General features: G+C 41.1%; 1 protein-coding gene across 3 annotated transcripts in view; it reads right to left on the bottom strand.

Moving 5' to 3' along the window:
• The window catches only part of GPM6A (glycoprotein M6A), a 176762-nt gene that overhangs the window by 101852 nt on the left and 57702 nt on the right, over window positions 1-17208 (bottom strand). The window contains exon 1 of one of the 3 annotated variants that reach the window (XM_083756003.1): window positions 7950-8440. The exons of 1 other annotated variant lie outside the window; for it this stretch is intronic. In XM_083756003.1, the coding sequence (XP_083612129.1) occupies window positions 7950-7986 (37 nt within the window). In that variant the 5' untranslated portion in view covers window positions 7987-8440. Of the gene's footprint in view, window positions 1-7949; window positions 8441-17208 lie in introns of those variants that run through there. One more of the 3 variants, XM_083756004.1, reaches the window with a different exon arrangement.

Raw genomic sequence — 17208 nt, 5'->3', positions numbered from 1 at the left:
TAGCCAACAGTTGCAGGGAGGTCGGGCAGGACAAAGCTCAGGCTTGCAAGAGAGGTTAAAATTAATAAAAGAGGTTTCTTCAGCTATGTTCAAAGCAAGAGGAAAAATAAGCAAGTAGTAGGTCCTCTGTGTGGAGAAGACAAAGAAATTCTAATGGGTGACAGAGTGAAGGGAGAACTGCTCAACACCTTCTTTGCCCCTGTCTTCACCCAAAAGGAAAGCAGTGCCAACCAGGGGATAACAGAATAAACAACATAAGGAGGGACCTGCAGCCCAGGATAGGAAAATAGATTTTACAGGAATTAAATGAATTCAAATATGCAGGACCCTATGAGCTACACTCAAGGGTACTAAAGAACATTGCAGATGTAATCTCAGAGCCTTTTGTCTATAATCTTTGAGACTTCTTGGAGAACAGGTGAGGGCCCTGCAGACGGGAGGCAGGCAAATGTTGCCCCCACCTCCATCAAAAAGGCAGGAACCCAGGTAACTACCAACTGGTCAGCTTAACATCAATACCAAGGTCCTAGAACATATAATTAAACAGTTGGTCTGCAAGTCTTTAGGAAATGATGCTGTGATTACTGACCCATAATGGGTTCCTTAGAAACAAGTCTTTCCAGCCAAATCTCATTATTTTTTCGAGAGAGTTTTGTCTTCTCCTGCACTGGTGGGTATGACCCAAACTAATGGCTTCAAGTTACAAGAATTGAGATTCCAACCAAACACCAGTAAGAACTTTCTGGGAGTAAGAGCTGTTTGACAGTGAAACGGACTCCCTCAAAAGGTAGTGGACTCTCCGTCCTTGGAGGTTTCTAAGCAGAGGTTGGATGGTCACCTGTCATGGATGCTTTAGTTGAGATCCCTGCATTATAGGGGGCTGGGCTAGATGACCCTCAGGATCCCTTCCAATTCTACAAATCTATGATGCTATGACTATATACCACCTGCACTCACTGCTAATGTGCTACTGGACCAAGTTTAAGAATTTACAGTTACTGCATAAAGCCCTAACCACTTGGGCCCAGGATATCCGAGACCTCCTTTCACTGTGGTTATCTGTGGGAGAACCTCTTGTGGTATCACATGCACCAGAAGATCATGTCATGGCAACTTGGACCACATCCTTCAGTGCAGCAGCACCCATCTTGTAAAACATGTTGCCCATTGAAATTAGACAGGCTCCATCATTATACACATTTTGTTGGATGCTGAAAATTCCGGGGAGGAATTCAACTCCACACTGTTCCTATTGTTCCATCAGTGCAAGCATTTCATTTTTCATGATAGAATGACCTCCCCTCTTCTTTGCCCTGTGCAATACACCGGGGGTTCTCCAAACCTCCAAAAGCTGATTTTAGAGCAGGGGCAGGGGGCTGTTCCATTGCATTACCAGCACTCATTGAATCTAGCCCTCTATTTCCCACAGACTTCCAAGAAGGATGAATTGACTTATAGACAGTTATCAGAACTGTTACTATCTATCCTATTCAATCTAAATGTATTGTTATATACGGTTATGTTTGCTCATGTTTAGCTGCCTATACATTTTCCAAATAAATAAATGATTCCAGGAACAGAGGCAGCATGCCTCTGAATACCAATTGCTATTAAACACTGGGAGAGGGATATTCCCTTCCTGCCCTGCTTGTGGATTCCCATAGGCACCTAACTGGCCACTATAGGAAACAGAATGCTGGCGAAGGCAAGGCTTTATCCAGAGTATTTTGTCTTATGGTTTTCTGTTTGCATCTGCTTTCAGAGTTGGAAGGGTCATCTAGTCCAACCCTCTGCTATGCAGAAATATGCAGCTGGGATTGAACCTGCAACCTTGGCATTATCAACACCATGTTTTAGCCAGCTGAGCTTAGGATAGCTTAGGCTTTCAGTTCTGAAAAAGCTACCACCACCCCAGAATTTCCCAAATAGGCCAAAAAATATCATCAAATATTCCCTTTTGCTAAGAAAATTGCTGCTAGCAATAAGAAAACTTTCATAATTTTACATACGCCGAGTTTAGCAGCCTGTTTTTATTACTATGTTTGTTACCCCTTGCAAAATTTCATATCACCTGCAGGAGATTATGAACACTATAGTTGGTTTTCTAATTAGGTAATATCTTATATATTTGTTTGTTTGGTTTACAGTGAATGTCCAAAATACTGAGACATAAGGGAATGTTGACAATTCCACAGACATTTAGGGGTTTCTGAAAATACATAATATACAGTAGAATTAATGTTTCAGGTACCAATTGTCTCAATGAGATTTGGGATTTATGAGATTTGTGCTTCCCACAGGCATCTGGTTGGCCACTGTGAGAACAAGATGCTGGACTTGATAGGCCACTGGCCTGATCCAACAGGTGCTTCTTATATTATTGTGGAAACAGAAGATTCAAATCTATGTCCGGACTGGAGGACCTGACAATTACTGGGCTTTTTCCAACTCTCTCTTTTGCTTACAGGATTTTTCAGGCTCCCCTAAACTTGGTCTCCTAATAGGCCAGAGATAGACATAAGATAAAGAATGAGTTCAAAGTGTAAGTCTAGCATTTGGATCCCGCTTTTCAACCTGAACTCAGCAAATCAAATGATGGCAGAAGCCTTTCAATCTTGCTTTCTTCTCTTCAAACTGGAAAAGCATCCCACAGCTAGAGAAGGAATCAGAAATGGGGAGGAGGCAGTGGCAGCAACAGCAAGTGGCAGAGCCAGCATGGAACAGCAAGCAAAACTCAAGGGGCTTCAGCCAGAATTTAATTTGCTGGTATCTCTGACACTTTGAAGTCTGGCTTGGAGCAATGTGAATAGGCTCTGAGCTCACTTTTTAGCTTGTGCCTGACTCAGTGTCCAGCTCCTGAACATTCTGCTAGTGATACATTAAGCATATACATGCTTCTCTGCTACAATTCAATTTTTCTTTTTCACTCCTGGCTCTCATCCTCTATTTCCTCCTCACCTTACTGCAAAGCCCTATACAATGTGTTACCAGCCAGAACTAACACAACCCACCAGGAGCTCAGTAAGCCTCCTATTTTTATTTTTCATTTTTTAAAAAATAAATAAATCATTTGAGACTGAAAAACAGGATGCTTCTACTTGACACTGCATTTGATGTTTGCTTTAAGCTAACACAAGGAAGCCACCAGACAGGGAGACTCTGGAGATGCCACCTTCATGTCCCAAGAGTTTCTGGCACCCAGACAGGGGTGGCTCAAGATATTTTGCTGCTTGAAACAACAGGTAAAATAACACCCCTCTCACATACACACACATCCTACATACAGAAACTAACCTGACTGACAACTGCATCTTGCTTCAACACTGATTGCAGGATAGCATCCTCCACCACATCTAAGCACAGCAAGCTAACTTAAAGTGTCCGTGGCAGGCTGTGCAGCATAAACAGCTTTGGTGTCTAACACCTCACTGGCACCGCCCTCCCCCAGCAACAGCTGCCTAAGGCAGATGTCTCTCTCTGCCTAATAGTAGAGCTGACTGTGCAGTCTGGATATTCTTGATTCCCTGGACCCTCTGGACAATAAGAAGCATACTGGCTTCCCTGTACTTTGGAAAGGATCCTGTAGCAATAGATCCCCATTTAGCCCTCTGGTTCCTCCCCTCCTTCACCACTCCTAAAGAGAGGAAGGCTTTGAGGAAAAACACCCTCCAACCCAATTCATATGCACACATACACCTGTTGGCAGCAAAAGAATGAGCAGCCCTTTGGCACCCACCTGAGATCCAAAGTAGACAACGCACTAAATGCATGACCACATTTGCATTATGTTTAAATCTTCAAAAGCAAACACAGCAGTTGCATGCAAGAGGATTCTGATTGGGACTGCAGTGTTGAAGGCAGGGTGTCATATTAACCCTTTTGCCCTTGTCATCTTCCTGATGAAAATTGACACCACCTAAAGCTGTGCGATTGTCCTGGAAGGGAAGATACTATTTTCACCCATAGTAGCTTCCCTCCCCTGTGTTGGGAGTTCTGAAAATGGATCAGAAGCCTCTATAGCTGCAATATAGATAAGTTAAATAAATAAATGAAGATTACCAGATGCAGCCATGCATTTGATGTACCATTTACTTTGACCCAGAGGCTTGGAAAATGTGTTCCACTTGATACAATCTGAACCCTAGTATGAATAATGGCAAAAAATATTTATCTCACTTCATCCTCACTCCATCAATGTCCCCTCCAAAATTTCATTCATGCTTGAGCCAATATTCTTAATGAGCTTGCAAGTGAACTGGGAGCTGCAGCCAGAATTCTACCTAGTGGCTTCTTCTCTGCTGTGGCTTAGGAGAAAGAGGGAGAAATGCGGCCCAGAAAGAAAAGTGTTTTCCCCTAATTTGAGTACTGAAGAGACCGATGTTTATTCAGATGGCTTGGAGAAGATCCAAAACAGCTGGATAATCAATCAGCTAGATTAGAACATTATTCATGTATGGCTTCATGGACACAGGGCTTGACAGAAAGGTCTGCAAACTTAGATAATCAAGAATTTCATAGAAGTGGGAAATAGAGGCCAACTGTAAACGCTGCCAGAGTTAGCACTTACACAACAATCTTTCTTTTTGGCATTCATACACACTGTGCTAGAATTTGCTGAATGAATGGTCAATGAATAGCATCCTGCAAAGCAGATTTGAACTATTTCCATTTTTCAAGTACAAAAAAAGCCAGGATTCAAACAAGAGTTTCTAATTTAAAGCCCTGTGTTATTGGCTTAAGCCAGTGCTACTTGCTCCACTTGAAGTTCAAAAAGTCACAGCAACTAACAAACGAATTCTAGCAGAACACTAATAGAATAATAATAAAAATAAAAAATATTATTTATCTCCAAGTGTTGAAAGCACTTCACATGTATTATCTAGTTGCATTTGTTACAACAACCTTGGAAAGCAGGCATTAAACAACAGTTGTGTCCTCCAGATGTTGTGAGACTACAACTCCCATCACCCATCCACTGGCCATGCTGGCTAGGACTGATGACAGCTGGTGTCCAACAACAATTTTGAGGGCAGCATACTGGCTACTCCTTCCATAAGGTAAGTTTTATTATCTCCCAGTTTTGAGGGCACCGGATCTGAGTGACGTCATAGCATAGGCAAGACCTGAACTGGGGATTTGGAGCCTCTTAGCCACTACTGTGGAGTAGATTGTTACATTTCTGCCATTAGCTACAAACAGTATTTTCAATAGGAGGGCTACATATGCAAGCAATGGTCCCAAAGTGAATTTAGAAATAGCACTGTCTATCTCACAAAATTCCAAATCTTCTACAGTACATTTGTATGGGTGGTGATGTACCAATAAAATGATTGTTGAATAAATAAAATGCTATCTACTGCAACTATTCGCATTGTATCTGCAAAATACATCAGCATGAAACTATGCATTTCCATCATGGCTGCTAGCAACTTGCAGTGCTGTGTGCTATGCTATGCTGTGAAGAAGAGGCTCAAAGCATTCAGCTGGTGTGAAAAATGGAGGACTTTGTAGGCAGTGACACAATGTATGCTTCAATCGATTTTTGGGAAAGAGGAAGGAGGACAGTGAAGAAACAAACAATTCCAGCCAAGATGGCAGCATTTTTATATATATAAAAGAGACACTTGTGTGATTTCATCACAAATTAACATCATGGAAAAGCAACATATAACTCACTAGTCAAACCACAAGAGGTATATCATGCAAGATCAGGAATGTAGAAACGAACATGCACATACTGCTATACCAAAACAGCTATTGAGCAAGGGTACAATGCTATTGCCTCTTTCAAGGCAAAGGAATAGCCCTTAAATGATATGTAGAGACCAGAGGAATGTAGCCTGTATTTGACTGCCATATAAACAACTTCCCAATTCAGACCACAATTTTCATCTCCTTCCTCGAGATTCTGACTGCTGGTCAAGCAAAAAATTATAAGGACTGGACAAAGAGTTCCCCTTCCTTGCTCTCCAAACAACAGCCAAAGTAATGACCATCTTATTCTGCCTTCCAGATAGAATGAAATGAAATGTAACCTGTCAGTGTTTGTGATCACAGCTGAGCTCCGCTAGAGAGAAAAGGCTTCTCTCACACATGGCATATTCTGCATGGAAAACATGTTAGATGTGACAATCACACTATTAATTACAGCATTTTGAGTGCCCACTGGCTATTTCAAATGGCTGTCATTGGAATAAAGACACAGCCTTGTGTATGCCAACCTGTTAAAAGAATCCATTAACCGATACATATCTTGTTAATTATAAACATCTTCAGGTGTTGTTATGTTTTATGGAGATGTTCCCAGTTCTGGTTTCTGCTGCTTGCCTAGGCTTTCCATAAGTTTAGGTGGAACCTTTTTCACTGATTTTTTCTCTCTCAAGAACAATAACCATATGCTAGTTGACCACTTACGTGAAAAATACTTTCCATAGGAGGACTTCATGTGCAAGCAATGACCACAAAACAATTGCCTCAGAAAATGGCATTTATTGTGGCCACGCATGCACACACAAATGTTAATATGTTTTTTCATGCTGTGCTTCTGATTTTTCATTAACGTACTTCATATGCAGATGATTACATTGCTTAAGCTTAAAGAGTAAGCAACCACGTATGCATCTAAATTTAGCATCGGTAGTAGCTTTCAAAAGCATACTGTGATTTAGAAAAACATATGAATTCATACAAGATATTACTGATAGAAATAAGCATCTTTGCACACACATCCATTGCAATTAACTGTCTGGAGAGTTAGTAAACACTGGAAGGCTGTACACAGTCTAAGTGGGTCAGTTCTAATGAGAAAAGCATGACATCTACATGTAGCAAGGCAGATGGAACACAGACCAGAGAACTGGAACATGGAAACAACTGAGATATTATTTGTTTGCATGGAATTCGTAAACAAAAAACAAAACAAAACAAAAAACCATTGTAATCAGCTCCCAGAACCATCTTCAGCTATGGAAAAACTATTTTAAGATCTGTTGTGCCTGTAAAGTACAGTGGGATTAGATGTGTTTGTATTATTATTCCACTGGTTATAACAAGTATCCTCTGATGTGCCTAAGTAATTCCAGAATGCTCAGAGCAACATAAAAAACACTGATGTAACAGCACAGGACTAAGGATGAGATGGTGGGGGAAAAGAGGCTCTAAACAGTGGGAAAATGCAGAACTATCACCTGGCAATAAGAATAGTGTGTCCATTTAGAAAGGTGGCACATACTGAAGTCTGCAACAACATGCAATGTGCACAAGAGATTATTATACATAAAATAAGACAAATACACAGCTCTGTTTTATTCAGAAACAAAAGAAGATGCACTATACATAATCAGAAATAAAAGAAACGCCAACCTGCAATCTTTCACATTTACAACCATTTTTCTCACTATACATCACAAAACAGAGGTCTTCCAACAGATAGCAAAAGAAAAGGGAGGGAAATATAGGCAGCACTATCCGAAATTTACAAAATATACGCAGAGTCTTTGTTCAGACTGGAAACCCATTCAAAGGTGTAAATAATGGTCACTTTGTTAGATTTCTAAATACAACTAGCTGCAAATGTGTGTGAGTGGCTCTCTCATAGTTCACACTGGGCTCCCTTGACCCAGCTAGACAACCGTGAAAACACGAAATAAATGAAGGTTAACAAAGACTGGTCTGGGAAGCAGTTAACATTAAATGCTGGCAGTGTTAGTATTTTACATATAGGGCTGCACTGTGCATTCCTTACACGTGAAATATCTGTGAATTATTTGGAAAAAATCTTTACCATCTATCTTGTCGCAACAACAAAAATGGCTTTTAAAAATGGAAGGGGGGATCTTTCCAACCATCTACACAAAAATTTTAATTACCATGCAGAGATAGAGAGAACAGAAAGACAACATCCCACTCTCACACACACAAACACCCAAGCAACTAGTTTATTACAATACCTTTTTGTGTCTGTCCCTCTTCCATATTTTCTTCCATGGCTACCTTTCTTCACTAGATACTGCTGCACAGGTTTAATCAAAAGCCTCCCTCAAATATAGGGAAAACTGTAGATTTATTTTTCCTGGGAAGCTCCAACAGCACTGGCTTATGCAGGTCTTCGGAGCTTAGCTAAGGCTCCCCTCACTCTCCTTCCTTGCTTGGAGACAGGCTGTCAAGTGTAATTTCATTCAAATTACTCTCCCGTGAAGATTATCAATTTTTCTTCTCAAAGCTGTCCATTGTATACCACTGTAAGCAGGTATTCAAATGAAAAGCTTGTGAATTGGGGGGGGGGGATTTTGGTTGGGGTCCCAGTAGCCGTGTCACTGTGATTCGTAAGGCTCACTTTGCATATAAAACAGGGGGGAGAGAAATTGATGTTTGCATTGAAATCTGTGCTTTAAATTGGAAACTGGCTGCACTGCGAACAGATGGAGGGGTGTCTTCCTAACATGAAGCAGACCATGAACCTATAATTCCCCCTATTTGCTACCAAAGTGGAAAAGCCCAGATGCCTGTAGCTGTGGATGCTGCAATACTGCGATACTTACTTCTCCCTCAAATACACTACCATGTATTTGGCTTAAAAGGATTTCTAAACACATAATCACAGTTTAGTTCAGAAATAGTGATAGGAATCTTGCAGTTGTGTGTGTGCGTGCACATACACACACATATACAAGAGAACACAAAGGTATCTATGAAATCTAACATTTCAGTTTTCACCAAATCTGCTCTCTGAATATATTACAAATTTACCAGCTGGATAAAAAAAAGGACCAAAATGTGAAAAGACGAATACAGTTTTTGGAATTAAAATGGTACTTGTGGATTATTTCAATGCAAAGCTAACACATAAAAACATTAAAAATATTTAAATCCTTCAAATCTCTTATCCAATACACAGAGACATAATATTAGCTGTATGTTACACCACCCCATGCAACAACAACAACAAAAGGGATGCTGAAAGGGGGAAACAAATCCGTTGTGTTGTGGACTGGTTAGGGAATGCAGAGGTTAAGTACATCATGAAGACACCTGCTTGTTTGGGGAGATCTGCAATCTGATTTTGAATACCAGCTTGATTGAATACTGCAGTCTAGAGGTGAAATTGCATTCCTGTGCCTTACATCATTGGGTGGCACAGAATAAATTTGGAGTTCCAACACTCTGCATGGGTGTCAAAGGAAAAAACTCTAAATCCGTATTTTATGAAACCTTCCTGTTTCTGTTTCTCCAATTCTATCATCAGAGAGCAATAATGTTTCGTTATGAAAAACATTTAACAAATATACATAAGGTATTAAATCTGACACAGAGAACAGGTAGCATCTTACTCTATTGGCTTATGTACCCTGTCCTAGGGAAAATTGATTATAGCTTCAGTGGACTGCCATAGTAGTACAGCAAGAAGCATCCCCCTACCTTGGTGCTTTAGCGAATATAAGCCATGGGTGTTCACAGGAGGAGGGGGCAGTACTCTCCCCTTGGATGAACAGTGGGTTCATATCCATAGCTTTTCTTTTTCTTTTTCTTAAAGTAAGTTTCTAGTTTTTTAAAACCTGAGTTAAGAAGCAAAATGTGCATGTACTAATTGTGTGGTGATAAACTAACCAGCTTACCATTTCAGTGTTTAACATTCCTCCCTTCCTCCAGAAATAAATAAATAAATTGTGTGGATGCCCACCACAATATCAATATTAAATTCAATACTAAACAAGTAACTGATTTTAGCTTTTTATAAGCCAATGTATCTAGCATTGCCATCTGCCTCCAAATCACTGTTAACCTGCAGAATGGCAGAACCAACAATTATTCATGATGCAGCAGAACCCTTTGCACTATAAATAGCTGAAGAAGCCACCCCAAAAGGCACAATCATGCGCCACCATGGGGCCACAGTGAGGGAAATATGTGTCATGAATGTCTCTGCCTTGCTTATCCTGTAAAAAATGTTTCCTAACCATGTTGTCCTATTAATGTTCACTCCGAAGTAAGTTCCATTATACTGAATGGGGTTCACCCTTTTGTTAACACCTTTAGAATTTCAACCCAAGTCAATAAAGTGACTTATGCTCAAAGTGAACTCACTGACATAAATGACCACCAGTAACTTGTCCATTGATTGCAATGGGTCTACACTGAATATGACTTAGTTGGATGGCATCCTGTGACTTCACATAACATGTGGGAAACCAAACAGAACCAATCATCCGATGAGTTTCTAAATGTATTCTGCATGAGCTGGAATCTGTTGCAAATAAAAAGCCCTGCAAACAGAAAACACACAGCCAAACTACTCTGTGAAGTAAAGGAATGGTCTTTACATGTTCCATTCCTATTCTGTCTGAATCTCCTGAACAGTAGCTATGAGCTATTGAGCCATCTAGAACCTGTATCCTGCACATAATACTCCAAAGTTGGACTCCTGGTCCCCTAATTTAGGGCACGTAGGCCATCTAGTTTACTTAGTCTTAACACCAGCCATGGACACCACTAACCCAGGATACAGGCAGCCCCCCCCATTTGAAACCCATTGGAAAAGGCTGCGAACACCCAATTTCTGCCCCCATTCCACCCCACTGTACCCTTTCAGTGACATTGCAGTGATGTCTTTGTGATGTTTCTGGGTCACTTCCAGGTTCAGTGTGATGCATATATACGTGGTTGTGCACATACTGCACATACTGAACAGGTGTAAATGGGGGTCTGCCTGTACAATCGTTAGCTGTATAAAAAGGTAAAGGTAAAGGACCCCTGACAGTTAAGTCCAGTCACAGACAACTCTGGGGTTGCGGCGCTCATCTCGCTTTACTGGCCGAGGGAACCGACGTTTGTCCGCAGACAGTTTTTCCGGGTCATGTGGCCAGTATGACTAAGCTGCTTCTGGCAAAACCAGAGCAGTACATGGAAATGCCGTTTACCTTTTCGCCGGAGCAGTACCTATTTATCTACTTACACTTTGACGTGCTTTTGAACTGCTAGGTTGGCAGGAGCAGGGACCGAGCAATGGGAGCTCACCCCGTTGCAGGGATTCGAACCGCCGACCTTCTGATTGACAAGCCCTAGGCTCAGTGGTTTAGACCACAGCACCACCCACCCCGATTAGCTGTATAAAATACTTCAAAAGATATGTGGGATGATTCTGAAATTCTCTTCTGCTTTACTTCTGCTTTGGCAGTGAAGAAACCATGGAATCTATGAGCATACAACTGTACACCTGCTTTTTGTAGGCATAACGGGCTCAAGAGTAAACCAACACGCACTATGGTTCATTAGTGGCTATTACTCAAAAGAAACAGATATGCAGCTACATACGTATCAGTTTTCCCTGGGTAATAGTCATTAAATGAACCATGAAGATGACTCACTCTCATAACCCACTTATAGGACTGAACTTTTTAATTCTTCACTAATCGTTCGAAAATCCACATGAGTATATAAGCATTTTTTACTTTTGATATTTCTTTTAATCTTAAAAACATTTTAAGGTTTAAATAAAGAATCTGCTTGCTCATTTCACCAAATATTTGAGCAAGTGAGCTACACAGTCCAGCTAGCAATCTTGATGTGCATGGTAAAAAGGTCCCAATACAGGTGCTAGCATTGCTCAACTGATAAAGAGTTGGGCACTGAGCTAGGAGACCTAAGTTGAAGCCCGAGTGGCGTCGGAGAGCTGAAAATGGTGCCAATATATTTCACATCTGGCAATCAATGTGCCCCTTTGATTTCAGATAGTAAATGGTTAAAGGTAAAGGGACCGCTGACCGTGACCAACTCTGGGGTTGTGGCGCTCATCTCACTTTATTGGCCGAGGGAGCCAGCGTACATCTTCCAGGTCATGTGGCCAGCATGACTAAGCGGCTTCTGGCGAACCAGAGCTGCGCACAGAAACGCTGTTTACTGCCAGAGAGGTACCTATTTATCTATTTGCACTTTGAGGTACTTTCAAACTGCTAGGTTGGCAGGAGCAAGGACCGAGCAATGGGAGCTCACCCCATCGCGGGGATTCGAACCGCCAACCTTCTGATTGGCAAGCCCTAGGCTCTGTGATTTAGACCACAGTGCCACCCATGTCCCTTATACATGGGTGCATGGTTAGGTGAGTCTAAAAAGCCCATGAGGGAGGCTTAGTTTGGTCGGAATCAAGGATACACTTCCAGAGTTATTGCTAAATACATTACTCTTGGTAAATGATCCACCATAACCGCTAGAGCTGTGAAAATTTGTGACCTGGGCTTTTTAGACTCATCTACCCATGTACTATCTGAAACCAAAGGGGCACATTGGTTGCCAGGTGTGATTCCCCCCGCCCCAGCTTTTCTACCCCACTATCCTACTTCATGTGGTCTTGGACTATCACTGCCTTTAATAACTGTGTTTATTAACCATTATTATGTTAATTATTAATTAAAACTCACTGCGAAGTGCTTTATTTTTTTTTTAAGTAAACAGTCGTATGCAGTGTAAATTGATGAGGAGTGGGAGGCAAGAGCAGCAGATAGTTTTTCATCTGCATATTTTCATGTGGACTTACAGAAAATGACAGTGTTGCTGGTGAACCACTAAAGAGACCAAAAAGAAGCAGCAATAGCCGGTGTGTGAGAATGTGGTTTGGAGAGATGTTAACCTGTCTGTCATGTTTACTGTCAGTGCTGCAACTTACAACAAATCAAATGATTTCTCTTTCCAGTTCAATGCTACTCTGAGCAGCCTAAGCTTTGCAAGGGCAATTTCAAAGACTTTTGGAACTACCAACTTTAGACCACCTGTCAATCCGGCCAAGGTCTGAAATTACACAACCACATTTCAAGTGTATTACAGCAGTGCGCATGAAGAGGCTGCCCAGCTCCGGAAACCACCCAGCACTAGATAAAAGAAGAATGCTGAACTGGAAGTATGGAAACTGAAGTGCTACAAAAGAACTTGGTATAATTAAAGTGAGTGCATGCATCTTCCTGTTTGGTAAAATCACAGTGCTGTGGCTTCCAGCACTAAGAAATGATGCACCACTGCAGGTGCTGACACAAGTGATTTGGCAACTAAAATACAGTATATCCAGACAGAGACTGGTAAAACAATATTGTCAGGGTGCAACACAGGATGCAAAGGAACCTGGTTGCACCTGACTTCCTGTTTCTGCCCATTTAAGAGGACAGAAGAAATAAAAATGTTGCCGCTGCCTACTCACTGCAACACCCATTGGAAATTATGGTTTCAAAAAGGAGGCGGGGGGTGGGGGAGAGAGACTGTTCCATGTCCCTTTCCTACCAAGTCTTTCATATTTATGAAGTATGAAAGGACGGGGAGGGGGTTTCCCAACCATATGTGTTGGGAGTCTATGTATCAATTCATTATGCATCAGGTGAGACAAGACATCTGGAAAGTATTAACTCCACATATATTAGACCTGGGGTGCCAACTTGAATAAAATATTGGGGGGCCAGGTAAGCCCTCCCCCACATAATCAATCACATGACATGGCACACACATACACCATTTGAATGACAACACCCACCAACTGGGGAGGGCAGCCCCTTCAAATATTTTAGGGGTGGCGAAGGAACCTCAGCCCCCAGGAGTTGACTCCTATCTACGTATTAGACTGCTGCATAGCTGTAAATAAAAGGCAACATCCTTCGGGTAGTGGGTGTTTAACCTCAATTCAGATACATCTGAAATGTATCGCCTAAGAAAATCTCAGTGCTCTGGCTAAGCTGATAAGAGTAACAAAAGTTAGACAGGCTCCTATTTAGAGACAAGAGGGGGATGGAGATGCTGAAAAACTTGGCCCATTCAGTGTTCAATTATTTAGTTCACTGAACTTTCCAATATAGCCTAATTCTTTTCTGAACTGAGCTGCAACCATTTCATCTTTATCCAAGCACTGATCCCAGCCAGATAGTGTTCAGAGCAATCAGCCATGTTAGCAGGCTTGATGAAACAGTGTCACGGAATTGACACACTGACACAGTAATCTGCAATCAGAGTGGAAAGAACTTGCTATCATGTGCTAATTCTGTTTGTACATACTAACATTCTGACTTAAGTTTGTGTAACAAGTCAAACTAGTTTTCCCTTCTTTGTCATGAAGGGGGAGTTCATGATCCTTTCATTACTTTTTATTAAATAAAATAAAATATAAAATAAAAACATTCCTTCCAGCAGCACATTAGAGACCAACTAAGTTAGTTATTGGTATGAGCTTTTGTGTGCATGCACACTTCTTCAGATACTTATACTTTTTACTTTTACTTTTTACTTTTTATTACTTCACCATAAGTAAACCTTCAAAGACATATATACATCTATGCTCCCATTTAAATCTGATGGTATTATTTTCATTTTGGCATACCAAGAAACAAAAGGAGCCAAAGCTCATTTCCAGGAGTTCCTGCAAGTGTTGTTGGATTGTTAGAACAACAAAAAAAGTTATCACTTACTAAGCCTAGTGGAACTGCCCATCTCCTCTCTGCATGGTCACCATAATACCATGTCCAAAATTGCTGCCGTTTGCTAAAGCTCCACAATCAACTGACTTCTCATGTGAAATGACTTGCTTTCACCTTCCTCTACTCAACTGTTTTGCTCTACTATACCCACAAGGTGTTTTCAAATAATAAAACAACACAAAATCTAAAAAACAGTTCAAATAAAAAAGCCGATGCCACATACAGCTTTTTTAAAAAAGTAACAGATTAAGACTCTGTTACTTCTCCATTGCTGAATTTTGTTGTGGTTTAGTCATTTAGTCCTGTCCGATTCTTCATGACCCCATGGACCAGAGCTCGCCAGGCACTTCTGCCTTCCACTGCCTCCCACAGTTTGGTCAAACTCATGTTAGTAGCTTCGAGAACACTGTCCAACCATCTCATCCTCTGCCGTCCCCTTCTCCTTGTGCCCTCCATCTTTCCCAACATCCAGGGAGTCTTCTCTTCTCATGAGGTGGCCAAAGTATTGGAGCCTCAGCTTCAGGATCTGTCCTTCCAGTGAGCACTCAGGGCAGATTTCCTTAAGAATGGATAGGTTTGATCTTCTTGCAGTCCATGGGACTCTCAAGAGTCTCCTCCAGCACCATAATTCAAAAGCATCAATTCTTCGGCGATCAGCCTTCTTTATGGTCCAGCTCTCACTTCCATACATCACTACTGGGAAAACCATAGCTTTAACTATATGGACCTTTGTTGGCAAGGTGATGTCTCTGCTTTTTAAATGCTGTCTAGGTTTGTCATCGCTTTTCTCCCAACAAGCAGGCATCTTTTAATTTCGTGACTGCTGTCACCATCTACAGTGATCATGGAGCCCAAGAAAGGAAAATCTCTCACTGCCTCCATTTCTTCCCTTTCTATTAGCCAGGAGGTGATGGGACCAGTGGCCATGATCTTCGTTTTTTTGATGCTGAGCTTCAGACCATATTTTGCTCTCTCCTCTTTTACCCTCATTAAGAGGTTCTTTAATTCCTCCTCACTTTCTGCCATCAAAGTTGTGAATATCTGAGGTTGCTGATATTTCTTACAGCAATCTTAATTCCTTTGCTGCACAAAGTAAAGCTACTCTCACTAGAAAAGGGGCAGCTTGCCTGCTTCTTGAAGACCAACCAAGCAGTGTGAACTTCATAGAGAAAAGCATTCAACAGCTGAGGAGCTAATCCAGTCAATCCAGAACCAGTGCGTTTAGACTGGTCTTTAGGTTCAGAAAACCATACTAAGATCTGGGTTTCCCTAAGAAGTACCTTTGCTGTAGGAAGCAGTAAAATTTTTATATTTCTAATTAAAGCACTGGTATTCCCAGAATAAATGCAGAATCATTTCCAAATTACGTGCAAGAAATCACAGAGGGAAACTGTTCAATACATTTATATGCTGCACTCATTTTCTGCTCTACTGGAGGCAATAAGGATCCACCCTATTAAACTGTCCACTACAGACTGCAAAGTCTCTTGTGTTTTGTCTCCCAAAAGGTTCAGGGGCAGCACAGATTTCTCTCCTCTTTGGGTCTGAATCTAGAAACCACATCAGTTGCACTGTGAATATAATTCTTTATTGGCCTTACCCTTCCTTGTTGGCTCATCCATCCAAATGGAATTCATCCCATCTTTTCACCAGGGGACAAGAAAACATTTTAAAATGAGCACAAAGGAGGAAGCTAAAGGCAACAGGGTATAAAGATCACTGCACAAAAGGCTTCTGCCTGAGCTGCTCCCAGGAGGGCTAAGAAGATTTACAAACCAACACAGTCCATAAATGTTAAACAATTTTGAAAGTCAGCATTAGCTGATTGTGATTACAAATCCTTAGTTGTAGAGAAGTTGTAAAAATCAAGCTGTATTCATAGCAATTTACCACCAGTTATTTTATACATTCTGGTACTGCTGAAAGGACAGTTTATCTCTGTCTGTGAACTGGTCTGCTAATGACAAATGAAAGATGCACGGAAATGCAGTACTGGTTCTATTCTCTCAGAATGTAAATTAATTCACATTGAAAAGGAGGGGTGTGCATATTATTGAGGTCTGCATCCTAGCCTATCACTTCGCACTTCAGCTGAAATTGTACATAATAAAGCTAGATATCCAAATTTGATGAAAATGTCAACTGTTCATTATTAGGAGATTTAACCTTACAAAGCATTCCACTAAAACGAAAACCAAAAAGGTTTTAAGATCTGTGAATGAAATGGAGCCTCAGATGAACTGAGTTAAGGAAAAATCACACTGATCAGATCTGCACATCATGGTAAGCCAACGCTCGCCTTGCATATGCCAACTGCACCCACTTTGGGCTAGTGCGTGAAATAAATAAGCCATGAAACCTATCTAAATGATACATCCAAACCAAGGTTCATGCTTTGTTTCACTCCAACATGCCATGAGTGGGTAATCCAGGAACAGACATTGACTTGTCATTATGATTTGCCCCCCCCCCCCATTAGTGCATTTGCAGAAAAGCATTGGCTATGATTTACCAGGCCAGCAAACTGGGCAACTAAATGCAGCATGGGAATGTACAAAACTCCCTTCTTCATCTAAAGTTTGGAAAGAGGGAGGTCTAAAAGCTGTAATTCAAAGTGACCACATTATCAGAGAATACAAAAGAACAGTTTATAAATATAATTCATAGGAAACTGTAACACTTTTTTTAAAAAGTGTTTGTTCCTTAGTATCTTTGAATGAAGCAAAATGGTTTACAATAACCTAACAGCAACATCATTCATAAG

The sequence above is a fragment of the Podarcis gaigeae genome (genome assembly GCF_964106915.1).
Source record: "Podarcis gaigeae genome assembly, chromosome: 9".
Lineage (NCBI taxonomy): Eukaryota > Metazoa > Chordata > Lepidosauria > Squamata > Lacertidae > Podarcis > Podarcis gaigeae.
Note: the sequence above shows the minus strand (reverse complement) of the source record. Positions and strands in the feature narration are given on the sequence as shown.